Source organism: Gasterosteus aculeatus, chromosome 7 (assembly GCF_964276395.1).
Source record: "Gasterosteus aculeatus chromosome 7, fGasAcu3.hap1.1, whole genome shotgun sequence".
In the NCBI taxonomy this organism is placed as follows: domain Eukaryota; kingdom Metazoa; phylum Chordata; class Actinopteri; order Perciformes; family Gasterosteidae; genus Gasterosteus; species Gasterosteus aculeatus.
This window is the reverse complement of record NC_135694.1, coordinates 30,696,228-30,723,642: the sequence shown is the minus strand read 5'-3', so window position 1 is coordinate 30,723,642 and position 27,415 is coordinate 30,696,228. Positions and strand designations below refer to the sequence as shown.

The 27,415-nt window shown below is 47.1% G+C and overlaps 2 protein-coding genes across 3 annotated transcripts; both read right to left on the bottom strand.

Moving 5' to 3' along the window:
* Nucleotides 1-2,961: 2,961 nt before the first annotated feature.
* On the bottom strand, nucleotides 2,962-19,328 carry vps37d (VPS37D subunit of ESCRT-I). The gene is made up of 4 exons (XM_040182531.2): nucleotides 19,073-19,328; nucleotides 15,884-16,055; nucleotides 8,908-8,990; nucleotides 2,962-4,785 (listed from the first exon to the last, which is right to left on the bottom strand). Exons 1-4 carry the CDS (start codon nucleotides 19,193-19,195, stop codon nucleotides 4,273-4,275), a joined length of 891 nt encoding a protein of 296 aa, XP_040038465.2. The 5' UTR covers nucleotides 19,196-19,328; the 3' UTR covers nucleotides 2,962-4,272.
* Nucleotides 19,329-19,513: 185 nt separating this feature from the next.
* Nucleotides 19,514-26,855, bottom strand: scimp (SLP adaptor and CSK interacting membrane protein). 2 transcript variants are annotated; one of them, XM_078106977.1, is made up of 5 exons: nucleotides 26,605-26,855; nucleotides 24,265-24,313; nucleotides 23,613-23,689; nucleotides 23,007-23,161; nucleotides 19,514-22,976 (listed from the first exon to the last, which is right to left on the bottom strand). In XM_078106977.1, the coding sequence occupies exons 1-5, from the start codon at nucleotides 26,720-26,722 to the stop codon at nucleotides 22,212-22,214; spliced, it is 1,164 nt and encodes a 387-aa protein (XP_077963103.1). In that variant the 5' UTR covers nucleotides 26,723-26,855; the 3' UTR covers nucleotides 19,514-22,211. The 2 variants fall into 2 exon arrangements, with proteins under 2 accessions (XP_077963103.1, XP_040038606.2); XM_040182672.2 differs by having other exon boundaries at nucleotides 19,514-23,161.
* Between the last annotated feature and the right edge of the window lie 560 nt (nucleotides 26,856-27,415).

The following is a 27,415-nucleotide window of genomic DNA, read 5'->3' as shown; positions in this document are numbered from 1 at the left end:
TATCTTATCTTTAAAGTTACGGCTAACGTGTTAGCACCAAGCTGCCAGTTAACCCATTCAGCAGACACAAAGAAGTAGCATTCAAGGACACACGTCTGTCAAATATTCAATCTCTTTAAGCTTGCCGCGCGCCGCCCCAACTGCCCTGCTAACCGCCCCAACCGCCGCTAACTGCCCCGCCAACCGCTGCTAACCGCCCCAACCGCCGCTAACTGCCCCGCCAACCGCTGCTAACCGCCCCAACCGCTGCTAACCGCCCCGCCAACCACCCCGCCAACCGCTGCTAACCGCCCCCCTAACTGCCCCAACCGCTGCTAACCGCCCCACTAACCGCCCCAACCGCTCTGCTAACCGCCCTAACCGCCGCTAACCACCGCTAACCGCACCGCTAACCGCCCCCACCGCAACTATCCGCCGCCAACTGCCCCGCTAACCGCCCCAACCGCTGCTAACGCCCCACTAACTGCCCCAATCGGAGGGTTTAACAGCGAGTTTACGAACTGCTGAGACAAAGTAAATGAGAATAGAAACAACTCAGAAAAACTTGTTTATAAAAGCAGCAACAAGGAGCTAAAATAAGACGCCTCTGTCGTTAAGGGAACCAGAGTGACGGTAACTTCCCGGTTAACCTACAAAAACACACCGTTCCTGCAGCCTGGAGATCAGAACTCCTTGTGAGGGAGGATTAGTTTTCTAATAACAAAGTTTTACTCGGTTATCAACTAATTAGCCTAAAATTATCTTAACTTGAGCAAACTTCTCATGTACATAATGAGGGTGAAATGTGTATTTTGAAAGAAAAAGGACATTTATTTGTTACTCATTGTTGAGTTAAATGATCCCTGATTAACAGTTATGCTTCTGAATTAATGTCACAGCTGCATTAATATGGATGTGGATGTTTATGTTAATTTATAATTACCTTGAATTTGCATTTATAGGCCTACTTTGCAATATTTTATACCAAACCAAAATTGTGACCATCTGATCAAACAAAGGCTTTAAAAGGTTTGAATTTACAAACGAAATACGTGCTGAGGTTATAAAACGTGACCCGTTGTAGAAGATTAAACGACCCAAAGTATAAAAAGAAGTTAGAATCAACTGGAGCAGCAGCTACATTTAAGTGCTGCTTACATGAATACATTAATAATGATCCACTCATCCAATGAAAGGAGTCACTCTGCATCATGAGGACTTTCTATACTTCAAGTACATATTTGAAGTGTATATTCAGTGTAGGACTTTTACTTAGAATAGCTGGTATTCTTTTATTCCTCCGCCTGGGTTGAAGTGAGTGAAGACGACGTTGCACAATCTGTTTAATGTTACGTGTTTCAGTGAAGCGGACGTTCAGCCGGTGGACCAGCTGCTCCGCAGCCAGTCACAACATTCATCGTGTTGATGGTTTATTGGCTTCTCATCCATTCGGGCCGAGGAGACGCACTAATTGAGATAAATATTTTAGCGCGATTAGAGGCCTGTGTTTAAGCGTCCCCGAGGAATAAACCAGAGCTGAAAATCAACTTATATCAACAATATATTCTCACATTATCAATCACAACCATGTCCCAAACTGACATGAATTATTGAACCCAAATGTGTTAAAAATGAACGGTATGAAGGATTTTAATTCATTCTTTTACACTTGAGGATGTGGGTAGAAAATAAAATGCCTTTTGGCCTTATAAGCCTTTAAGATCGAAGTAATTATCCACATAAACCATGAAGCAGCAAGTATAAAGACCGTAACATTTGTTAATCATCTCTGGAGCCCTTAAACTAGATCCCGTGGCCTCTTCGCGGGGACTCGACCCACAAGTTGGGAACCACTTTGCAGTTATTTATTCTGTTCCTCTTTGTGATGCTGCTGCTCAGCTCTGGAGGTATTTCTAACCCACTTTACTCATCTTACTCAGTGTGAGAAGAGCAGAAAAGTAACAAATATCAAAATTTCACTTCTTAAACTCCATCAAATAGTTTTGAGTGTAAACTTTTGGGTTCTGAAGGCTGCAGCCTCCACGGGAAGGTTTCCATCTTTAACCACGCGACTCCAAAGCTTCACTGCGGCCTTCTGGGAAACACGAAAGTCTGACGAACCGTCAGCAGATATTAGTTTGGCTCCGGAGAGACGCCGTCACAGCTCGTTGTCTCATTCTGCACGAACGCCGTCTCCGCAGACTTTATGAGACGAGTCTCAAGTGACCACGGCCCTCCTCGGCTTCGTGCATAAAATACCAACAGCGAGGAAAATGATCGTCTTCTGTTCCTCCACATCCAGATATTCTACTTTGAAACAGCTGGATGTACACAAAGTATTTCAGATTTTATTTATATTATGGTACTTTTTTTATCCTGACACTTCTTTCTTTCTTCAGTCTTTGTGTATTGTTTTTCGTGCTGCTCTTCATCGTGGAATAACGATGACCTCATTGAATACGAGGACCTTTAACGGTCTTATTTAGGTTTTCTTGCTGTAAATCCATAAAGCTCTGATTCGGTTAATTATCATCATCCAGACACCAGTAATCCACTTATGAGCCGACGAAGCCGTCGGATTGGTTATTTTCCTTTTGTGTAACGAGGTCAAAGATCAGATTTTTCCCACACGTTGACATTTCCCTCCTGCGGGTTTCATAGATCGAACGAAGGCCCGAGGCGGATTCCTTCAGCGCCGACATTTGCACCTCTGGAAAGCGTCGTCGAGGTTCCATCCAGCTCCTCCGGGAAAGCAAACAAGATGATTTACCACAAACGTTGAGCTGTTCCTTTAAGAGTCGCAAGAAGCAACTCAAATAGATCAAACTTTACTTTTAATTTAATTGTAGTTATGACAAAAAGAAACCAATAGAAATCAGTTGGGCCGAGGAATAAAATAAAGTATGACATGTTTGACCAAATACCTCGACATCGAGAACGGTGCTTTCACACTTTAAAAGAATCTATTGTATCTTGTGGCAAACGTTTTAGAATTTAATTAAAAACACTGTACAGATCCGAATGTGGCAACAGACAACAGCTTCACCAAAATGTCTCAATAAATAGGAAGTCAGAGAGAAAAACAAACAAACCAAAATTAAACCAAACTTGCTCTTTTGTAGCAGCTTCTATTCTCATCTTTCCATAAGCTGCTGATGCTTCAGTTCAATATTACATAAGTTATTTTTAGCCTCGTAGCTTCAGTCACAGATCTCGGCAGTTGGTTTGTGTTATTTGACATGAAACCGCCCTCGAGTCTTCAAATGCACTGAAGAACATTCCTCTTTGTAAAATGAGTCGATGAGAAAAAACTACAATCCAGAGATCTGCTTTAAAAGCAGAAGGTTGAATGCGGAGACAAACATCCTTGTGTTTGTCTCACAGATGAAATTCCCCTCACTCTTCGTCCTCGGGGGGGGATTTGAAAGAGGAGCAGCTCTTCATTTATCCACGCTAAACAAGAAGCTTTGAAGTCGGCCATTTAAAATCGGATTTACATGAATAAATAAAATGTGTGAGCTCCAACACGGTTCATGAAATTGCACAAGGCGGCTTTTTATGGAAGGGGGGGGGCGTTATTGACAGGTTATGTTCTGGGAATAATTAATACCACTCTCTCCATTTGTTTTGGTTTTAACTGGATGTAATCGTCAGCGTTGGTGATCTTGTGTGATTGTTGCGGTTTTGATGAGGCGAAAAACAAAAGTTTATATTAAAAACATCATTTTATTGATGCGTCGCTGAGTGAACAATGACATCCTTTCTGTTCCGTTTCTCTACTGAGATGTGCAGCACAAACTCAGTTTAAAGTATAGATATATAAAAATAATAAAATAACTAAAAACGGTTTACATCTTCCCGAGGAGAAAGAAACGTGGACGTCTGTAGTGGAAGATGAACGGATACGAGATGTGTGTCGACGAGCCGCCGTCCCTTCAGGAGCAACATGATCACGACACCGAAATAAAGCTTCAGACCCACGAAAGATAAACAACTTAAATCATAGTTAGACGCTCGGACTGAAGCGGCGCGACCGAGCCGAGCGTCTCCGCATCCTCGCCGGCGGCCTTCCACTCGCAGCCACGGCAACGGTGGAGCGAAGACCAAAAACGCCCAAATCGGCCGGCAGATCGCTGCATACGTTTCCATCTCCAGAGGAGAACAATGAGGTTTGATCATGTTGGTCGTCGGCGGTGCTTCCCGATCAGTCTCAGCCCGCGTGGCTGTGACGGTCACTGTTTGGCAGCTCTTCATCACGCCCCCGGCCCTCCCTCCCTCTTCCTCTCGGGGGCGCTATCGGTACGGCGGTTCCGGCTGTTGGGGGTTCGGCCTGTAAAGCTGCTGCATCCTCACGGGCCTTCCGTTGGCCGGCCAGCCGCCCGGTAACTGTCCGATGACCCTGAGCCCCACCGGCTGGCCGTGGCCCGCCATCGGGTTGGCGAGGACGTGGGCGTGGCCCGGCTGGGGCTCGGCCGGCGGAGCGCAGCTCGGCGCCGAGGCGGGTGGCGAGACGGGGTGGTGCGGGAGGAGGATGGCGGGCGTGAGGCCGTAGCGGACCTGGAACACGCGGAGGGGCCCCTGAGCTACGAAGCCGTTGAGCCGCCGCGGCTCCGAGTCCCGCTTCACCCCCCCGCTCTCCTCCGCCGCCGCCCCCTTGGCCCTGCTCGCCGGCCGCTTGGCCCGCGCGGCCTCCTGCATCTTCTCCGCCTGGGCCCGGCGGACGTGGTACGTCTTCCTGGAGCTCTGGAAGGAGTCCAGGAAGTGGTCCAGGCTCGCGGTTCCCTCCATGAACTTCTCCAGCAGCTCCTGTGAAGCGAGGGCAGACAAACAAACGCACATCAGCACACAAGGAGGAAGAAACCGCGCAAACACGGCGCCTCTAAAAAGGGTGAGGAGGATTCGATCCGCTCGGGGTGTTAGTTTTACTTTAAGTACATTCTACGTGATGCGACTGTTACTTTTGGCGGCGCTTGAAAGCCCCGCGCCCCGTCTCTGTGTGCGTTCCCAGGATGCGAGGAGTTATATTTGGAAAGCGATCACTGCGCACGCCGGGGGATTCGGGTTTACGGACCCTGGACTGAAAAGATGGGCTTTATTCCCATTATGGTCATTTAATTACATCCCGGGAGAGAGGACGGTGCTTTTTGTGTTTGTCTACACTCAAATAGAAGACAGAACGCCGTGGGTTGATTTCTTTGGGCGTCATGTAAATGAGGTTTTACGTAACCGGGGTAACGGATTAGAGGAACACATTTCATGGTTGACTGTAAACAAACAGACTTCTGCAAGGAATCGCGCATTGTGTTTGGGATCGTTTTCTGCAACGTCAGAATAAAACAGGAAAGACTCTTGCAGAGTCTCTATTATAGACGAATATTCTTTGAATAAACAGAAACTAGAATAAGTGGATCACTATTCTACTCGTAAAAACATCTCTCAAATAGCTGTTTTTTGTTGAGAAGCTAAACAGCTGTTCACTGTAGCTTTTAGCAAAGCATCAGATTAACACACGTTGTCAGCAGGGTGGGGTTTGTGGGGTTAAGTCAAAATAAACAACAAGCAATGACGACACTGGAACAGAAAGGAGGCGTTAAATAAACACACGATAAAAATAAAAATATTACCACCAGATCTACTCCAATAGCGTTAAATCTAAATTCAGAGCATTAATAAAGCAACAAACCCCTATTTACGATCGGTCATCATACCGGGATGGGACTCGCCCCGCCCATTTTACCCAGCATGCATCGGAGCAGACTCGCCCGTTCTTGTGAGAGCCAAATATCCCAGAATGCATTTCATCTGAGCAGTCATTGATGACAGAGGAAAATAAGCACTACTGTGGGTCGAAGTTTACGAATAGCCAGAATGTAACTTTAGGAATTTTTAGTTTAGTTAAAGTTCGTTGTTTAATCAAGAGCCTGCTGCACTGTGGCTGGTCCACCCGGCCCTGTGATTGGTCGAGTCTGGTTCCTACATCTCCGCCCACTGAGCCCCCCCACTGTGCCCCCGCCCCCCCCCCCCCCCCCCCCCCACTGAGCCCCCCACTGAGCCCCCCACTGGGACTCCAGGGTGTCTCCATCTGGCGTGGACGTTGTTAAATAACCTCAGGTCGCGGGGAATGTTCCTGGCCTTTATTGCACACTTAGAGCGGCTGTTGCCGGAAAACGCTCATTTAAATTATAATGCTCGGTGTGTGTGTGTGTGTGTGTATAAACACAAACCTGTACAAGTTGTGTGTCAAATACAATTTTGATGAAGCAAAAAGCCACAGCTAAGTCTTGATGTTGATTTTACGTATAATCCTTTAAATCTGCTGGCTTTTGCTGATTAATTGACTAATTTACTAATAAAGTATCAATCAATTAAATTATCGTATTAGTTTGATTTACATCCTCTGATTCTAAAACATGAGCGCTTTTATTTAGCCTGACAGCAAAGAGAGTATTTTGGTGTTTTGGACCGTTGGTCATAAAAATCATTTCCATATGTAAGTAAGTAAAATGTATTTATACATCACAAGGTGCTTTACAGGCAAGAAGAGAAAAACACAGAGTGACCAACAGGGCCAATAAACCACGATAGAACACACAATGTAAAACTCTGTTTAAAAGCAGCAGTAGGAGGACGTGTTGTACAGGAACGGCAGTTTAAGAAGCTGTGTTTTGAGCTGCTGAGCGACTACGTCCACAGAATCTGCAAACTCCTTAATGATGCTTCTGATATGAAGAAACGTGATCCAGACAGCTGCTTAACAAGGGGCTCAAACGCATCGATCAAAGAAGGTCCCTACGATGCAGGACGCAGGTCACCTGTACCCATTTACAAAATGTCTTTATAATGAGAAAATACTGCAGTGTAGAAATGAGTACAGCTGCAACATCGATCCTCAGATCCAACAGATCACCACCATTTGTTTATATTTCAGCGTCTCGTGATTCCAATAGAAACTAAGCTTTCTGTACAAAAAAAAAGAGAAAACAGCCGCCCCCCCCCCCAGTCTCTTCTTGGCATCGATCCGCCGGCCTCCGCAGAGACAACCGAGCCGCGAGTAAAAACCCGCGCGTGAGCTTCCCATCGGCCCGGCCAGGAAAAGCATCTTTTCATTGAACGCGAGCCTCGAGCACCACGAAGTGAAGCCGCGTCTCCTTCAGCACGTTTTGGTTTTCGTGTCGCTACCTGACGAGGAATCCCTCCCAACGAGGAGGCTTGTTTGACTTGAGGCCCAATTCCCCCCCGAGCCCCCCAGCGACTGAGCCGACGTCACCTGGTCGGTTTGAGTGAGAGAGACGGCACTTTGCTGTCACCATGACAACGTGAAAAGACATGACTCACAGCCCAGGGTATTTATTTAATACTTTAGGACGGTTCCCTCCTTAATGTTCTAACTGTAAACATGTTATAATGAACACGTGTGTGCCGTCCTCCTTTGTGTGTGCCGTCTACACGCCTTCCCTCGTTCTCCCGCTTCTAACGTCACTTTGCAATGACTTGTGGGTAATTCTTTTGGGCAGAGTCAGCATCTAATGCAGACTTATGGAAATGGTTCATAAAGGGCTCAAAACGTCTGCCAGAGAGCCGCCAAACACTCACAACAATCTGACAATGGAGCTCAACCCTCATGCAGTGTGTGTGTGTGTGTGTGTGTGTGTGTGTGTGTGTGTGTGTGTGTGGGGGGGGGGGGGTTGGGATCGGGCCCGGGAGATTTTCCTTCTTTTCGAGGCCGTGGGAAGACGCTCTCCAACATTTTCACGGCCGCGGTGGCACGGCTGTAATTACTGCTTTGTGAATTCTGATAGATGTTTTGGATTAGAAACCGCTGCATTTCTTTTCTTTTCTCCGCCACTGAAGCCACGACCCTTTCAGGGCTGAATCTCTAACGACGGAGATCAGAGGAGATCGTCTCAGAAGGAGAGCGACATAGCGGGTCGACAGAGACCCGGTTAGATGGAAATCTCAGTGTACTGATGGTGGATGAAGAGAAGCAACAACAACACGAAGCGATGCGCCCGGCGCTAAACGAGGCAGCTTCATCGATCAGGGGGACAGATGAATCGCGGAGGCCTTTATCGGAGACGGGGGAGGGGGGCAGGGGTGCGGAGCGAGCCCGGAGCAGCGGTGGGGGTCTCTTGATTGAGGACGAGAAGACATGCAGGACGGAGACAGGGCGGCTGGTTTTGCTCTGATGAGAGTACGAACATTAAGGCGTGTTTGCACAGCGCATTGTACACACACATAACATGATATTAGAAGCCTAAGTGGAACAAAGACAATCATCCATTATTAACAGAGGGATTCGAATGAAAGAAAAGATCCTTGGGGGAGCATCTGGACCTCCGAGTGGGCGGGACTTTGTGTGTGTTTGATTGACAGCTCAGAGGGACCGCTGCTGCCAGATAAATGTTTGCGAGGGATGTTTTTAAGCCGTTTAAATAAATTAGATGCATTTCCGCTCACTGATTTCCTCTTTATAAAGCGGTTTACGTCCTCCGCCAATTCATACCTGTTTATCGAAGAAACCTTTAGTGGCCACGGCCATTTATGAAAAGTCAAAACATCAAACATTCATAATGCACCGTAAACTGATACACGAGTTGCTTTTCTTCTGCTGCTGCATTTCTAAAGGTCATTTTGTAGCCGTCACCGGGTGTGAAGCATCCCCCACTGAAGTTGCGTAGAGACCCGACTTCTTGTCGGGTGTCTCGCTGAACAAACGGCGCCCCGTGGACGCAGAGGACGATCGCCGGCCGCCACGCAGCCTCTGGAGGGGCTTCCTCCAGAGGCTGCGTGGCGGCAGCGGGCCGTGTGCACACGCAGAGATCAGATTGCACAGAAGTGGGTGGGCTGTCATGACTGCAGGCTTTAAGAGAATCTCCCACAAGCGACGCAAGACCGCCTCTCAGCGAGGGGGGGGGGGGGTTCCCTTACCTCCGAGTGCTCCTCGGCACGAGCCACCTCCTCCTGCAGGAGGCTTAGCGCCGTCTGCAGCCCGCGTTTCTCCAGGTGAGCCCCTGAAACGACAAAGAGACAGCACAGAAAATTAATTTCCAAAAGCAGAAGGAGGTTGGAGAAAACAGGCCGTGCATATAATATCAAACTCTTCTGAGAAGCTGCTTTTGGTTCAACCACCAAACTGAAACCTCGTTCCAAGTCTCGTTTTCGAGTCGCATCACGTTCTCAGATGCACCACTTCATTTGTTCTCGCCTGTTTTCACTCAATAAATCCATAAAAACCTAAACGAGCGGTAAATTATCCAAGCGTTCTTTGCCATCGGGGCTCATGGAGAACGCCGGGCGGCTCGGTGTTTGTGCCCACGTCGGAATGATTAATGCTCGTGTGGATTCGATTCTTCTTTCAAACGCTGGGAGCCTTATTGAAACAATGGAAAGAAAAGCCGCCCCCCCCCCCCCCAAAAACCACAGCGCCTGTAATCGGCCGCGAAAGCGCTGGAACCGGCTCGCGCCGACTTCACGCCGCGACGGCCGTCGTCTTGTTGCCGTGATGGAGAAGTTCGCCCACCCTGTCCGATCGCCTTTAAGCGATTTCTCCCCTCATCCCGATGTCGACGGCAGCGGAGGCCGAAACCACACAGACGTGATCCGAGCTGGGAGAGAAAATGAAGGCAAATCCTGAGAGCGTTGAAATATATTAACAGATGCGACTTATGGAAGGACTCTTGGTAGGTATTTGACTGAAGTTTAATTAAAACAAAAGCTTTGTTGATATTGAAAGTCCTTTCATCGGGAGCCCTGGTGGCCTCAGAGGTGAAACGCCACTCACGTCGTTTTCCATCGTCTCAATGCAAATGATGACGTAATCATTTAATGTGACATCTGTACAGTTAATAAAACAAAAGTCAGTTCAGAGGTGAAGCTTCATGAGGAATTTACGGCGTCAGACTGACTGACACTTATTTGTATCAGTGTTTTCACTTTGTGTCTCTGCACGTTCGGTTCCCTGCAGCAATGAAACACTGATCTCATCTCATCTCATCACCGAACTGACTAAACAAACGCTCACACGGCTTCGTACGGGGGCCCCGCTTAGGGAGGAAATTGCAGAAGTGCCCCGCGCACACAATATGTGCCCCCCCCAGGATGAACAAGCTTGACCCAGCTGACTGTAAAGTGTGTCTTGTCCTCCAAGAGACGCTGTGACAGCCCCCCTCCCACAAAGCAGACTGGGTTCACTTGAGACTAAAGGGCGAATAAAGGTCACAGTAATGACTCCAATAGCTCTAAAGCCTGGGGGGTCGGGGGGAGGAGGCACAGAACAGTCCGTTCTGCTTCCTGTAACGCCCGTTAGCATTAATAATCCATCGCCCCGCGTTACATCTCCGCTCCCCGCTCGTCACCGTGTCAACGCCAGGATGTAAATGAGAAGGCGTGCATTAAGGAGCGACTCGGCAGATGTGGGTTTAACGAGAGGTGACGGCAGCAGCTGTATGTGACCTAAATCTGAGGTGGGGGGGGTGGACCTGGAGGCGGGCACCGCCTTTAGAGACCATACATGTGAATTGTGTCGGCGGCAGACATGAGAAGATGAGACTCAAAGGCCGTTTTCTTCTCTATATTCACAGAACCCCCCCAAGACCTTCCAGCGTAAAGGGGAACTGCCAGAACGAGGTCTACACACCACACAGATCGATCCAAAGAGCCGGGTCGCTTCCCCGAGGCCATTATTGCGTAAAGGCGTCCCACCAACAAAGAAGTGTGATTCAGATCAGAATTACATGGAACGGACGGATGGACCAAGCGACACGTATGCAGGCAGATTGTTTTAGTTACGGAAGAAGTTTCTTCAGATACCGAAGGTGAATGTGTTCATCAATCTTGACAAACGTTGCTTAACGCAAGAGGAGATTGCGTTAGGGAGGGAGGGAGGGAGAGAACAATGTCCATCAGAGGGTCGGTGGTTCGATCAGCCGCATGGCGTGAACGTGAGTGGGTGTCAGTGGGGGAATGAGGACATAAAAAAACAACTATAAGTCGATGAAAGAACATTCAATATTCAAACACTAGAGATTTTATATCAAAATGATGAATAAATTATACTCCAAATTAACCTGGAGTAACAATCAATAATCACATCAAACTGCTTCAACGGTGAATGTGAAAACAACAAAACTTAAAAAGATGATTGTTAGTTGCAGCCTCAATATCCACGTAAGTGGATTATTCCAAATATACTGGCATTGGAAAAGTAGTTTGTGCTGGCTTTTTATTTCTATTTATGTCAAATATTGTTTCTTAATTCCTGGTGTATTTTCTTGCGTTGAACGGAATCTCCATTGATGGAATATTTCAGCCCTGAACTGTAATAACATCCGCGGCTCCAGACCAGAACAAACAAATCAAAGCGCCCGTTCCCACGGCAACATGAATCGGACCGACCGTCAGCAACCAACATCCCCCCCCTCCCCTCCCCTCCCCCTTCCCTCCCGCCAACGAGTCTTGCGGCGACCTGAGTCCAAACGTCCGGCGGGTTCTCGGAGGACTCGTGCTGCAGGGAAACACTAATCGCCTCGACAGTTGCAGTCAAAGCGCGAGCCGAGCAGCTGATGTCGACATGTTCAACCCGCCGGTAGAGTGCAGGAATTATTCAACGGATTCAGGCGCTGCTGCACATTGTGACCACTGCCGTCTCCGCTGCAATCTGGTGCATGAAATAATTCTGTAGGAGGGGGATGAATACTATAGAAAGGTGTGTGTGTGTGTGTGGGGGGGGGGGGCAGGTGAAGTCATGATTTGGTGCTTTGAGGGCAGCGACGGACACGTAACACGCGTAAAACAGAACGTGCAACAATGTAAATGTGTGAGTGGAGGCGGTGAGCGTGCTCAAGCCAACAATAGAAAACCAGACACACATTTAAAGTTAGAAATGACTGGTGTGGCGATAAACAACCACACCCTCAGCCGCCGCTCACCGGTCCCGTAGCTGTGAGGACACAAGGGCGGCACGTTGTGTTATTTGCCCGTGAGTGACAGACGAACGTGGCGGATGGTCTAACATGATGCGAACTCAATAACTGTTGATACCCTGGAATGAACAGGAACGTCTGTATAATATCAGCGCGCGATTGGCTCCCTTTCTTGCGGCCTCCCCCCCCCCCCTCCCCCTCCCACTCCCCCTCAAGCACAACAGATTTCCACGTTTCACGCGTGACCGGCCCCCAAACATCGTCTGCGCTCGATCAAAAGGCTGCGAGATATCACTTCAACGCACTGATGGAGCTCCAGCCAGGAAACGGCCGATGCCACGAGTCGATAATAATAACACACAAAACACGCCGCAAGCGCTACGGTCCTGAATAAATGCCGTTTAATGGGCCGGCATTCCGCTGAAGACCACACGCAAATAGGTCACGGCATTACAGACGGCGGCCGTATCGGAGGCCTGAAAATCAGCCGGCGATTGAATTACTTGCCCCCCCCGGCCTCGTGTTTGGCCGTCTGGCAGACCGGCGAGGCTTTGAGTGCGATAACGGCTTCACAGAGCGAGCGGAACGCCGTCCTCCATGAGGCCGGGGGGGGGGGGGGGGGGGGGGGGGCGAACGCCGCGGCGATGAGATCGAGTTTTTAAATCGAACGCCGCGGCTTCCATTTGCTCCCGCCTCCGGCTTGAGCAGCTCGCCGCGGCTCCTGCGATCGATGCTGGCGAGAAGACCTGAGGCCAGAAACCGCGCTTCTACGAGGAGGACGAGCTGTTCCGACAGCTTGATGTTCAATCGATCGTTAAATACGTTTACGCCCCCCGAGAGGAAAACCCAGGTCGCTGCCGTCCGGCATCCGGGTCACTGCTCATCGCATTGTTGGCTTTCCACTACAAATAAAACCCCCACAATCAAGGACAATGACATTCGACCGTGCCGTTATTTACAGAGAGATGCTTCATTCAGGTCCACAGTCGAGATGTTCGAGCTCCTTCAGGCGGTGAAGGAGAAACTATGCTGATGCTTTTTGAATGTTACAATGGAATATAAATATATCCACATTTGCCTTAAAGGGTTGCTGCTCCTCCCAATTAGAAAAAAAAGACTCATTGCAAGGTAGATTTCTCAGGAATTGGGATTGATATCGGCGCCCGACTGAAGCAGCTGGTCCGCTCAGCGTGCGAAGTCGCCGTTCGCTTCAGCGGCTTGAGGACAGGCGGTTAAAACACTTCTTACCGGCCGCAACACAAGAGACCTGCAAAGAGGAGATCTTTCCTTCCGTATCTCGCCGTTTAGAAATGGGCTTTTATCTTACAAACCCAGAAGAATAACAACCAGAAACTGACGTATTTTATCAAATGTACATTGTGCAGAAAAAGCATTCAAGATGCACAGTATTTAGTTTAAAACTGCATTTGTCACAAATGTTTCAACACTTTGTAAACAGACAATCATGTTGTCTGAAAATACGTACAGTACCCACAAAAGGACGTCTCGCCCTGTACTTCTTCTGAGCGCTTTACCCTTCAGACAGAGCGTCTCACCCGGCCGCAAAGCGCCGCATGAATATCGGAATCATCCCTGAAGACACAGAAACATTCAGACCGTTTACAGCCTTGGAACCCACAAGTACCTCGAGCTTTCTACTCCAATGTGAATGTGGAAAGTCCCACGCAGAAAGCTTTGTTCCTCCACAGCCCGGGAAGCTCGTCCTCAGAGGAAGGGAACGGAAAAGTCTCGTCTCACAGCTCACATTCATTTCGTTCCGCTTTAAAAAAGGGAACAAACGAGTTCATAATCCCAGTTTGAAGGGACGCGCCCGACTCCACAAACAGCAGCATGGAGACGGGACGAGGACGGGTACGGACCTGAAGGAGGACCAACGTGCTGACCGCCACTCGCTCTCAGGTGGTGGGACTGTGGAGGATCCACCGGGTGCTTAAAGTTCCATTTGTTATATACTTCACACGTCACTTCGTGTTTTAATAAAAGGCGCGGCGCATGAACTAGAGTGAATACAAGAGACAAAAGGTGCCGACCACTCGTTTGACCCTCCAGTGCACAAGGTAGCACGTAGGCTAGTTGGCTAGCATGCTAACGATGGAGCGGCCTGTGTTGTGGGTTGAGAACATTCCTCTAACGAAGAACAAACGAGATGATTTATTATTTACTGTTAAATTGGACTTCTTACTGTACTGGAGGAGCTCGCGCGCTTTGATTCACAGCTCCCGACACCATATCTGACACGGCGTGTTCAAAATAGCACCGTCGCTGCCCTAAAAATATCCCCATGTGATGTGAGGCTGTCAACATGTGACCCGTTTAAACAGTACAGACAGGCCAGAGGCTAAATAAACACATGCCTAATTCTGCTTTTCATCGCGGAGAAAAAGACAGATCTTATCTGCAAAACATTTACCGACAAGCTATAATTTTGATTCCACCGCATCATTAAACAGCAGGATTTATAAGGTTAAGAAGCAATCCTTCAGTTGTCAGTCTTGGTTGATTTTTATGTTCTAATTGAGTAAAAACAGGAACTCTTACTTCTATTAAATTGAGAATTCTTTATTTCAGGTTGCCGCCGTAGAAGCCACTTAGTCTTCTGGTTTTGGGAAAGATTGTGGTTTTGGTTTGATATTGAAAAATGTAACAGTGGCTTGAAGCACAAAACCAACTTAATGAACATTTAAGCAAAACCACAGTTCTTCCCTCAATGGCGAAGCACTTTGGTACACTTAACGTAACCACACTTGGGCGCCAACGTTCTGTGCTTGTGTACACGCACCCCCCTCCAACAGAGCAATGTTCACCATGTGAACGAGGTCGTGCTGAGGTCACCCACTGGGCTGTGGACTGATGCTTTGAAGCCCCAAGTTCGACAAAGCCTGATGCACATATATAGTTATGGTAAAGACCCGCCAATCACAGTAAGCCCCGCCCTAAAGCATCCCCTGCTTTTACTAAATGCACTTAGGGCGTCAGTGTCAACGATTAGCAAGATGGGAAAAAAGATGCTAATAATAGTTTATAGAGCGGATAAAGTGGAGCTGTAGACGGTGACACTCGAGGTCTCAACTCCACCTGGGACCCCCCCCGACCCACAATGCACCCCTTCCTCCGGTGGCGGATCCACATCCAACCAGCAGGATGCAAAGGAGCAGCACATCTGTGTGCCCGGACCCACTGCACAGTTTGGCTCTGCAGCGACTACCGGCCCTGCTCATCCACCCCCCCCCCCCCCCCACCGCCCCCCACCGCCCCCCTTTGCTGCTGCAGCACATGAGAATCAGATTCTTTGCAGGGGAAGGACAGACGCCCACCCATCCTGTTGTTCTGGGGAGGTGGGACAGCATCTGCGCATCGCTCGCACACATGCACAGGAAGTTTAACATTCCACCCAACTTCCATCACCGGCCGGCAGCTGAACCACAAACTGTGGCAGCGTGTTTCCGGCAGCTGGGGGGGGGGCGGCCCCCGCTGCGCCGCTGCAGCACACCACCCACAGCCGCAAATAGGCAGCGGTTGACATTACCTCTAGTAATTAATGCAGCGGGGTTTATTTTATCACCTGCTCTCGGCTTGGCTCCGCTCGCAGAGAAGGAATTCCTAAAAAGCTTTTTCCCCCCCGAAAGGCTTAAAATTTCCGAGCTGAGGCTTAAGACCGACATCCTGCGTTGCTGCCCTAAAGCTGCCCCGTCAGAAAGCACGACGGAGACGCAAGCCCCCCCCCCCGTTCACCCCCGCCGATTCCTTGACAACTGCTGCAGGCTTCCCGCCGGCATTTGACATGCTCCGATTCGTTGCCATGACCAGGAACTGAAGCACATGACCCCCCCTCGCGCAGTCTGCAGAGTACGCACGTCACCCTCACGCAGCAACGCCACATTGACCTCGACGTGGTCCTCCGCTGGCGTCCCACATCCCCCCCCACTCCCCCTTTTGTCTCATCAGCGCTGGCTCAAACTCACCGAGCTGACTCCGTTTTTCCCGGCACGCCGTTGCCAGGTTGGACAGCTCCCGGTATTTCTCCGCCAGTTGGACTTTGCCGTTGCACAGGCGGGGCTGTCGGGCGAGGCTGTCCTCGGCGAGCCTCCGGTTGGTCGCCTGCAGCGTCTCCCGGTCCACCTGGAGCTCCTGGAGCTGATCACAAGGACAAGAGTCAACACATGCGCAGTCTTTCAAGTCATTTTAAAAAGGTGGGAGGACCGGATTCCCTCAGTTTAGACTACCGAGGTCCGGCTGAACTATAATGGACATTTATTCACGTTTTGGACTAATGCTCCCCGTTCGTGGCGTTACAGCCGTGCAGCGGGCACCTAAGCAGCAGAGAAGCGGGGGATGTTTCAGCTCTCTAGTTGCAGCGGGATGTAAACTGAAGTCGCTTTTAAAAACTGAATCATTTCTTTCCCCCAAATTGACGTTTTTAAATGTAAGTATATTGGAATAAAACACTCTGAATATTTGCTTTGCTGAGGTTGACAATACATCAATAGTGAGGCCAACTATAAGTATGAATAATGTCATCTTTCTGCAGAATTATTGATACTTTATAGTAATACTACATTGCTGTACTGGAAACTGTAAAAAGGTCAGAGTCATCTATGGAGGAAGGTCACATTTCTAGATGTGTGAAACATGCTGCTGGGGGGTTCTGGGTCTGTCATGTGTAACGGGGGTAATCGTCGTCGGACCATAAGACAGCTATAAATTATTCAAATGAAAGCCCCTCCCCCTCAGAGTCATCAGCGCGGCTGTAAAGAGGCCGTCTGTGTGTCAAACGCTGACACAAAGACACTTTGTGAGCTTCACGCTGCAAAAAAAAGAAGAAGAAAGAAGTCGAGTCTGAGTCGTCTTTGACGGCATTCCTCCCACCCGGCCGGACGCTTCCTGCTGCTCCATTGCTTCCTTTCAACGGCCGGTCACCGGGAGGGGCCCCGAAGGCCGGTGCTCATGCGGCGCATCTGTCTTACATTTTACGGGTCACCAAAAGGAAGCAAATCGAGGCTCGCGTTCAGAGGAATTCGCAGAATGTGGCCCGTAGTCAAAAGAAAGGCCGAGAAAGGGACACAACAAGAAAAAACGGCTGTTCCAGATAAAGGATCTCGGATCTCGGGTACCGCTTTCTTCTAAGCAGCCGTTCTACATCGCCCCCCCCCCCCCCCCCCCCCCACGTTCATCAAACGTCTGCTGCAGCCTTTGGGGGGCGAGCGGGCTCTCTTTGTGTTGTGGCGACTGCAGAGCCGGCTGACAGCGTTCACCGCCGCTGACAAATGGCACTCGGGGAACAATTAAGTGTCGGGAGTTCCGCGCCGTCGGCTTCTCTCCGGGGTTCAACGCGTCCGGGCCCGAGCGAGGCTCGCGCTCAATCAGGCCTCTGCGGTCCGAAGGGCCGTGAGTTTAACACTCGGCCTGAGAGGGGGAAAGGTCTTTTTCAGTGGAAGGAGAACGCGTTGGTGCCCTCAGCTCTCACTGCACCGCTTGGGACCAGTTTAAAAGAGCAGCCGTGATCCATATTTTCATGAGATCAAACGACGTGTAATGTAATAAAAAGGTGTCCGATTTCTGCTGAAAGCCACACACACACACACACACACACACAGTCATTGAGCAGCAGGAGGGACACTGGGAATATTGGACAGAAAACATTGCTCCAAATAAAACGTTGCTCTGCAGCTGTAAATAGGCAACGGTTCATCAATCAACACCATAGAGATGTGATACCGGCGTTTACAGCTCGTCATTGCAGGTTTTGCATTAATTAGTTACGCAAATGGGAGAAAATTGAGAAATATCCCCCGAGGTCTCATCAAGGCCTGACGCCGTTTCAGACCGTGGAACTGGAAATACCACGAAAGCGAACCTTTGCTTGGTTTTGCGTTCACGTCGTTAACTCGGAAATGCAGAACGCTCGACAGATCAGGCGTGGACGGACACGCGAGACTCTTCGCGTAGAGTCGATTACGTCCCAACAGAAACGTCCTCTGCAACAAACACAAGCTCTCTATTATTAGTTGTTAAGCCCGTCACACTGCTCTGCCCCCGAGGGGTGGAGAGAGAGGGGGGGTGGTGTTGTATGACCTCTCGGCGAGATCCAACCTCCGTGGTTCCCATCAGGAGCGCCAGGTTTCAAATGTCACATCCAGCGCGTCCGAGAACCCCGGGGCGGGTGACTAACGCGCGCCTTTGTCTGCAGAGCGGGCGTCTCGGTAAATAAAAGATGAAGAGTGTCGTTGGGCACGGCGGCGAGAACGTGTGCGATGATGAAGATGACGATGGCGATCAGCTTAGGTTTCACTGCACACTCTATTGTTATTCCTCCATCAGCACTTCTGCGGCCAGATGAATCCTCACCGTGAAGCTCTGTTTGAGCAACTGCTCCAAGGCAAACCTCATCAAAATGGGGCCCAAGGAAATGTTTGGGGAACCAGCGGCACATTGTGTGTGTGTGTGTGTGTCAAAGAGAGGGGTTCATTGTGGCTTTAAGGCAGGAAGGTCACCTGCAGCCCAGGAACGGACCATAACAAAGGTCACTGGAGGCGTTCAGCTTCAATCTGAGACACCAAGAAGCAACGCGCAGCCGGAGACACGGACACTTCTAAAAGTTCACACTGTATTAAAACAAGTCTCTGTTTGACTCGCGAAGTGATGCCGAATAAAGTATCACACCGCGAGAACTCCGACGTCTCCTGCCCGGCGTGCGAGTCCTCCTGCTGGGGGGAGGAAACGGTTAAACGCCCGTATTCCAAAGGGGGGTTCGCGGTGAGCACGTAAAGGCGCTGCGGGGCTTCCTTCCCCGTAGGGAGGCTTGCAAAATGCAAAACTACCCCTCATTCGTACAACATTTAAATTAATTAACCCCTCGCGTTCCAGCTCGCTTCAGCAACTATTAATTAACGGGGGGGGGGGGGGAGAGAGAGAGAGACCCGACCGCTCGCCACGCAGACAACCGGTGAGGCGCGTGGAGCGAATTCTAACGCACCGACGCTCGTTTTCTGAGCCGAAAAAATAAACGGTAAAAGTCCGTAAAACACCGCGTCGTTCACGGCAACAGAAAGCGGTTCAACAAAGCGTCAAAGTGGCGCTAATTCCGCACGGAGCCCTGTTTGTTTTTTGCGGGCGCGGGCGGGGGGTTGCGGAGGAGAACGTTACTACCTCACCTTCTCATTGAGGCGGAGGATTTGGTCCATTTTGTCGTCGTTCAGCAGAAGCTCCCTCAGCTCGCCGGCGCTCAGGGCGCGGTAGCCGTCGGGACAAGAGTTCGCCTCCTTCGGGTCGGACATGTTGGGTCCTCGCGGGCGGCCGGAGGAGACGCGGAGTCCGCACGGCGGTTACATCGCTCCCCACATCGGAATGCCGATCGGCCCGCACGCGGCGGCGTCAACGAGCGCGCCGACCGGCGGCCACTGCACTTCCGGCCAGCGCCTTCAAAATAAATCGCTTTTTGAAAAAAAAACATTTAGACATTTAAACAATAGACTACGTTTGTATTTCGCCTATTTCGTTCTATTTACTGAACATTTTCTATTCATAATCATTGCTGATGGCTACTTGCTTTTTCTTTTCTCTCATGTTGATTGCTAAGCATAATAAATGCCAAAAAGAGTGCAAAGGATTTATTCCAATACGAAAAGACAGCAGACAATTCATACAACCGTTCAGATAGTATCATTCATATTTAAGGAGGAAGGAAACACACCAAATTAAACTGTTAAACAGTAGAGGGGAAAGTCACTGTAACAATAGCAACAATTAACGTAACAACTTTCACTTGTATCACCAAATACAGCTTTAAAACCGGAACTGCATTGTTTTATAAATAGCTCTATCGTTACGTTTTATTTATTACATCATGGTGCATCCCATAACTATTATTAAAAAGCAAATCACGTTTTATCTGTACAGGCAGGATGTCAGGTTGCTACACACTACGCTTAGGTAAACTAAATATTATGCTGCATTTCTAAAATACATTGAACATTTTATCCACAACACGTGAAATCTTTGTGTGAATAAAACACAAAACAATTTTGGAACAATCATCTTAATAATCAACCTAATTCATACAGCATGTTATACTTTAAACAAAGTGCCTTTGGTGGTTAAACTGGGATTAAAACATTTCAGGACAACATTGAGACAAACAAAATCAGGCAATAAAAATATCCCAAAATAATATAAGCCTCTGATAAAACAGATAATACTGTAACGGAAACTACATTTGTGTTTTCACCGTGGTATGTGGTTGTTTATTGTTTTTTTGCATATAATTTCTGATGGTATTTTTAAAATTGAATCGAATTGGACGTTTATATATTTCTATCTGTTGCTGTAACAGTGTTGATAAAGATGCACGTTTTTAACATAAAATAAAGTTTTTTAGGAGTCAATATTCCTTTTGGACTCTTTTTCAAACAGCATTGTCTCCTCTCATCTATCAACACAATCTAATATTTATACGAATTTTCAAAAAAGAAAGCGTGGGCTTGCTGTTTCAAACCCACAACTTTAGCTACAGCTACACTTCCGTTTTAGATTCTTCAAAATTAAAGTCCTTATGAAAAACGAAAGATTTTCCTACGAAAATGTTTTCTGTTAGAGAGCCAATAACTATATTAACCTAATTATAAGACAAATCCTTCTATTAATGTGGTAAACAATCCAAACTCTTCCTGAACTACATGAAAATATAACTGTCTTACGTGATTGTGATTGTTGGCAATCACAGCACATTAATACACACTAAATATACACTGACAAGTACATTATAATGTGTTAAATCCATCAAAAAAACATTTTAATATATTTTCATGTGCTAAATAGTATATTATTAGTTAAGTATTCCATCAATCAGCTGCACAGTGGACAACGCCAGCACAGACTGTAAAAAAGAAAAAAGGAAAGAATCTTGTCTTTTTCTTCACATTTTTAAATTGTTTAACCTCAGTGACCTTCCTGTTTTTGCTGGATTTTTTTCCCCCCCCAAAAATTTCCCCTCTTTTTTTTCCCCCAGCTTTTTCTTTTCCTGCATTGTCTCTTTGGAGCGCCGTCAGATCACTTAATCCTAAACCGAGGCATTCAAATCCACTTATATTCATTAAAACTTCCCGAGGGCTACGTAAGGCAGTGACTGATGACTGGCAGGATGTTATTATGTGGTCAGAGTGTGAGAGATTATGTATGTGGGTCACCAAACTGCTGGCTTAACGGCGCTTTTTCATAAACGGAGATCAAATAACTATGTTTTTTGGTAGAATTCTTTCCCTTTTTGAATCCAATGTTTGGATCCACAGAGGACGACCGGGCTGAGAGGCTGCTGAGGGCCTGCTGCCACCCGGGGGGCCCGACACGACCCCTGTGGAGATGGAACGTATAAGACGGAGGATGAGCGTGACATTACACCAAGCATTTTTGATCAGGGTAAGAGATTGTTTTAACAATACTCAAGTGCGAGTTCGACTCCATGACTTCTACATGCACGGACTATGTTAATATTCTAAATTACTTAAATGCAACCCAGCTACATTGACAGGAGAGTCAAAGCTCATAAAGCGCAGCAACAATCAACAGCTGTACAATCAGAATGCAGCGTCAACCACACGGCAGCATAAAAATATTTTTTTTTTATAGTTATTTTAAGCCTTCGACGGCTCGACTGATGACGCAGTCGTAACCAAACCGGGATCATAGTCTCTAAAACTTGGGATTCAGCAGAAAAGAAGAAGGAGGAAATGCCTCTGAGCCTTGTCTGCTTTCTAAACCAATCAATAGGTTTTTTACTCAAATTTTCCTATTTAATGTACTTACTCATAATTGTATTGTACTGTTTTCTCTACCACATTTCGCTGACGGCTTTAGTTTCTTCTCAGATGACTGTTTTTCATCCCCTTCCTGCCAAGTGAAAACCACGTGTCCAGATGCGGATGTTGAGTGTTTCTGATAAACTGAATAAAGAGATAAAGGAAATCCTCCTTCCCCTTAAATGGAATCAACTATTTTAAAAAGCCTCTTAGCTGAAAACAGGCAGTTTGTTCTTTTTAGACGCTACAAACATGGATGATTAGAATATGAAGTATTCGTGTAGATTAAACTGACCAACACATCCTTTGCCTGGAAAATGAGTCACGTATGTGTTCTGCCTCTTTTTTGTCCTTGAAAACCACACATTAACTACAGACAACCACCCCTTCTACCTGTGAAACACATGAAAACCTTCCACCTGCCCGAGGAACTTCGTCCTGATCCAGAGGGTTGACAGCGTCTTTACTTGAATGATCTCTCTCCCGTTCTCTTGTGGTCCTAAGCCACATCGTCGTAGTCCTCTTCCCCCTCGGTTTCATCTTCACCCCCGATGTCGTCGTAGTCGTCCTCTGAGAAACTGTCTGCTGCTGGATCTAGATCTGGGTACCGTGGAATCAGAGGGAGAGGCTCGTCCTCACCCACCGCCTTCAAAGAGTCGGACTGCTTGTCCTGCTCGTAGTCTGCGACGTCCTGGTCAACCTGCTCGTAGTCTGGGACGTCCTGCTCGTAGTCTGGGACGTCCTGGTCAACCTGCTCGTAGTCTGAGACGTCCTGTTCGTACTCCGGGACGTCCTGCTCGCAGTCTGGGACGTCCTGGTCAACCTGCTCGTAGTCTGGGACGTCCTGCTCGTAGTCTGGGACGTCCTGGTCAACCTGCTCGTAGTCTGAGACGTCCTGTTCGTACTCCGGGACGTCCTGCTCGCAGTCTGGGACGTCCTGGTCAACCTGCTCGTAGTCTGGGACGTCCTGCTCGTAGTCTGGGACGTCCTGGTCAACCTGCTCGTAGTCTGAGACGTCCTGTTCGTACTCCGGGACGTCCTGCTCGCAGTCTGGGACGTCTTGGTCAACCTGCTCGTAGTCTGGGACGTCCTGCTCGCAGTCCGGGACGTCCTGGTCAACCTGCTCGTAGTCTGGGACGTCCTGCTCGTAGTCTGGGACGTCCTGCTCGCAGTCCGGGACGTCCTGGTCAACCTGCTCGTAGTCTGGGACGTCCTGCTCGCAGTCCGGGACGTCCTGGTCAACCTGCTCGTAGTCTGGGACGTCCTGCTCGTAGTCCGGGACGTCCTGGTCAACCTGCTCGTAGTCTGGGACGTCCTGCTCGTAGTCCGGGACGTCCTGGTCAACCTGCTCGTAGTCTGGGACGTCCTGCTCGTGGACGATCTGATCAGTCTGATCAGTCCGATCAGTCTGATCATCTGCGGCGTCCAGGTTCTCATAACTTTGGGCCTCTGAAATAAAAAAAAATGTATTAAAGCAGTTTATTATTACTAGATTTATGGAGTCTGGACAGTGGGGCAGATGTTTAATTATTTTATGAAACCCTTTGACTCTAAACATATGTTTGATTCCATCAAAATATACATCCATTTTTCATACATGGCTAGAACTATTTCACACATCCGTCATCACTCACTTATCTTAAACTGCTTCCCTTATTTCACACATCCCTTTGGCCTTATGGTCAGACACCAGCGAGGGAAGAAGTCCTCAACATCTCAATCAAAGTTACTACAAGTGACTTTTTCCTCCACTGTTGATTTTGGTCCTTGTGGAGAAAACCTCTGGTTTCACTGTGTGTTTACAGTGTAACACACTTCAGACTCCCTCCGGTTTAGTGAGAAGTACTTCTTGTGTAGGATCGGTGAAAATGACTCGTGTGTATTGTGCTTTGTTTCTTGCCTGTGAGGAGAAACTGTGTCCGAGGAGGTAAAGGTGGGATCTCCGAAACATACTCGCCCCCCTGGTATTGATTGCTCCTGAGGAATCGAGAAGAAGAAATGTTTCACACTTTCGAGTGTAGAATCCAACCTCATGGATCAGTGACACACTTTGTGAAACACATTTATTCACTTTTTTTGCCAGATGAGAATATTGATATAATTCACACATGTGTCCTTCACTAAGAAGCTACAAACTTAAGGCTTCCAAAGGGTTCTTCTTAAAGGTTCTACTCAGGAACCATCTATTAGTCACAAACTCTTTTTGGAAGAAACATTTCATGACTGCAAACAGGGTGGAACTCGGATCTGGTCTCAATTAAAGTTCTACTTTTGCAGTTCAATAATAAGCAAGTTATATCTTGATATCTGTTTTTTTAATCAGAACAAAATCTGCAATTTAAAATTGTTGGGCTCCATCAGGGCCTTGAAAACAACAGCTTTATGTTTTATACTTTAGCTTTATATCTAACCAACAAATATACATGCATGCAGTATAACTCTTCTCATGTGATACACGGCAAACAAAGAGAATAAATGCATCTCCTTAAATGTGAAACTTTTTCTATTCAATATGAAATCTGAGGAAAATCCAGTGGAGTGAGATTTCCTACTTGGTGGAGAAGCCAGACATTCTCTGGAGCTCTGCGATTCTGAGTTTTCCTTTGGAAAAACAAAAGCAGAGCACTTAATTTCAAGCAATGCAGAAATAAGAAAAGTCTACAATAAATCTTTGAGCAATATGGAAACCAGAGCATTATTATTTTAGCGAATACTGGATTATGTTGTTAGAAATGATTAAAAAAACAACAACATTTGCACATTAAATCGTATTTATACACAATACACAAACAGTATTCATGTTTTCATAATCCTCTTTTTGTATCCATATGTGCTTCTACTTGTGATTACTAAATACAGAGCCGCTGTCTCTGCAGCAGTTTCCCTCAGGGATTATTAAAGTTTCATCTAAGATAATCAAATCCAGTGGGCACCACTAATAATAGCAATTATAATAGCTTTTCTTTGGCTTTGCAGCCAATCCCTCAGAGTAATACTTTCATTGTCATGATGCTGGTGGGTTCTGGGTTTGGTCTGGGTCTTCCTGTTCCCGCCTTTCATTTGTGGTGATAAAGTATATGGTTTTTCAGTCAACTACAGAAACAGGAAGTTAATAATATTGAAAATGAAACTTAAATCTTCTGTTCACTTCTTTTTTCTGTATATTCAAATTAGGAATAACCACATTGAATAGCTGCTGATGGTTTGAACTTTACGTGGCAAAAAGACTGTATTTTCTGAACGGTTTAGTTTTGCGGTTTGACTTTGCACTTTGCACTTTTTATCTACATTTTTCCACAGCATTAGTTACAACATTTACGCAGAACATGATTAAACTATGAATAAAACATTAAAATAAAAAGTGATTATTATTATTATTATGGTGAAACATGGGATAATATGCATGCTAACTAACTAACATACAGCTAGCGCAAAGGGTAGCATTTAGCATGGCGTAATTAGTAAGTTAGCAGACTAGCGTACAGCTGTCTAGCTAACTAGCTTGAACTAGATTAGCATTTTCAACACGGCGGAATAAAGGCTAATTTATGCTTCTGCGTTTTCAGAGCGACGCAAGGACACGCAAGGACACGCGAGAGTCCCTTGCGTGTCCTTTCACACCTACTTGCGTCCTTGCGTGCGTTGACCAATTTTTCGACGCACGCCTTCCGCAGCGCACCAGGCCTGCGATTGGTCCGCTAACTACGTCCTTTACGAAGTCTCACATTTCCGCTTTCATAGCCCGATACGGCCATTATTATAACGAAGAATGTTTACGAGAGAACGAATCAGATTGAAGAACTTTTGTGGGAAGAAATGCGTAAATATGAGCGCTTATACAAGCCGTCATCGGCGGATTATAAGGACGCCGGATGGCCTCTGATTCACGGAGGGAGATCTCCACAAACGAGGGGAACAAAGTTGTGGAGGAAAATACGGGACAAATGTGTCCGCGATGAAAAGCAGCAGTGTGGATGCACGGGGCAATAAAGTCATCCATCCATCCATCGTCAAACCGCTTATCCTGCACACAGGGTCGCGGGGGGTCTGGAGTCCATCCCAGCCAACTTCGGGCGATAGACAGGGTACATCCTGGATTGGTCGCCAGCCAATCGCAGGGCTACACAGAGACACACAACCATTCACACTCACATTCACACATCTACGGGCAATTTAAAGTCCCCAATTAACCTGATCCCCAGAGCATGTCTTTGGACTGTGGGAGGAAGCCGGAGAACCCGGAGAGAACCCACGCAGACACGGGGAGAACATGAAGGCACAGAAAGGCCACTGGGCGGAGTCGAACCCAGGACCTTCTTGCTGTGAGGCGACAGTGCTAACCACCACGCCACCGTGCCGCAATAAAGTCAATGATACATAAATAAACCAACCAACGACTCCTACACACAAAGACGTGACTCTCTAGGTCGTCTTCGTCTGTTTGGTCTGTTAAGGAATTAAGACTGTTACAACAGTCGTGATTTTGTTAATACTTAAAAGTATTTGAATTCTTCCAGCGCTATTAAAAACATGCTTGAGCATTATTTTTCTGTATTAAGCATTTAAGATAAATACCATTTCGGCTAATAGTGTGATCTAATTGATACTGGGGATATTTTTCCAAATAGTAACAAGCACTCCCATAACATAGTTCACATTATATTTAACATCTGTATAATCCATTTCCCTGTGATGGGATGAATAGTGTTTAAAAAAACTGACTCTGCTGAGATCTGCATCAAATAGTTGTTTAATAACATATTCCCACTTGGCTTTCTTAAGATTATCATGTAGCATCAGTAGCATTTGTTATATAAAACAGAGAAAAGAAGAGAGATAAAGAAAGCAAACATTTATCCAATAGGATGTGTTTGGGCCGAGGTTCAACCTACCTGCCTTTGAAATGCACTTGTTGATCAAGATGAAGACGAGGCTGATCAAAATCCACATAAAAATAATAATAATAATAAGCATCCATAACCTGGACGAAAGATCCGTGGGTAGATCCATCTGCTAGACACAACAGCAAAAAACAGGTGCGAGAGCTGTTGTCAAAAGACGTCTGACTTGTGCCTCCCAGTCTAAAGAACTGAAGCTCTGGAAAGAAGATGCATTCACCACTTCCCCTTTTCATGCGTTGACTGAGTGTTTATTTTCGGTGTTTATGATAGACCTCGAATTCAAACAAGCCTGAGAGGCGAGGGCTCTAGGGACTTTTTTTTACTGTAAAGTTGAATGAAGCCTCTGTGCCTAAACTTGACATGACCTAATTTTTCATCTTATTTTTGTATGCTACCTAAAACATTGTCTCTATGTTCCCTTATCAACATGAGCAGAATTAAATAAATATTCCTTTTTGGTTATCTGCAAGCTTCCGCATCCTCTTTATAACAGCTTCCTGCCAACTTCTGGGAAAGTTTGATGAATACAGAAGCTTTTGGATTGTAATGTTTTGTCACACATAAATGTACATTAAAGTGTAATCTTAAATAACCAACAACTATATTTATCATGAATCATTTTGTAATAACTCGGGTTAAAGGGTTCATTCCTATCCTCATGATGTTTCATCAAACCCTAACTTCTTCTTTTCAAATACTCAGACGGCGCTGTACCTTTTTACAGAACGGCTGGTGTCTTCAGTGTATTTAACATTCTCAGTAAATGAATGATAAAAGCAGATGGCGATGTACCACAATGCGT

What these genes read in the sequence shown, in the direction of transcription:
- vps37d (XM_040182531.2), bottom strand. Translation starts at nt 19,195, where the DNA reads ATGTCCGACCCGAAGGAGGCGAACTCTTGTCCCGACGGCTACCGCGCC. An exon ending in GGAAAAACGGAGTCAGCTCG is followed by an intron (nt 8,991 to 15,883) that starts GTGAGTTTGAGC and finishes TTGTCGTTTCAG; the next exon opens with GGGCTCACCTGGAGAAACGC. An exon ending in GTGCCGAGGAGCACTCGGAG is followed by an intron (nt 4,786 to 8,907) that starts GTAAGGGAACCC and finishes CTCGCTTCACAG; the next exon opens with GAGCTGCTGGAGAAGTTCAT.
- scimp (XM_040182672.2), bottom strand. Translation starts at nt 26,722, where the DNA reads ATGGATCTACCCACGGATCTTTCGTCCAGGTTATGGATGCTTATTATT. An exon ending in CAAGTGCATTTCAAAGGCAG is followed by an intron (nt 24,314 to 26,604) that starts GTAGGTTGAACC and finishes GTTTTTCCAAAG; the next exon opens with GAAAACTCAGAATCGCAGAG. An exon ending in GACACAGTTTCTCCTCACAG is followed by an intron (nt 23,162 to 23,612) that starts GCAAGAAACAAA and finishes TTTTTATTTCAG; the next exon opens with AGGCCCAAAGTTATGAGAAC.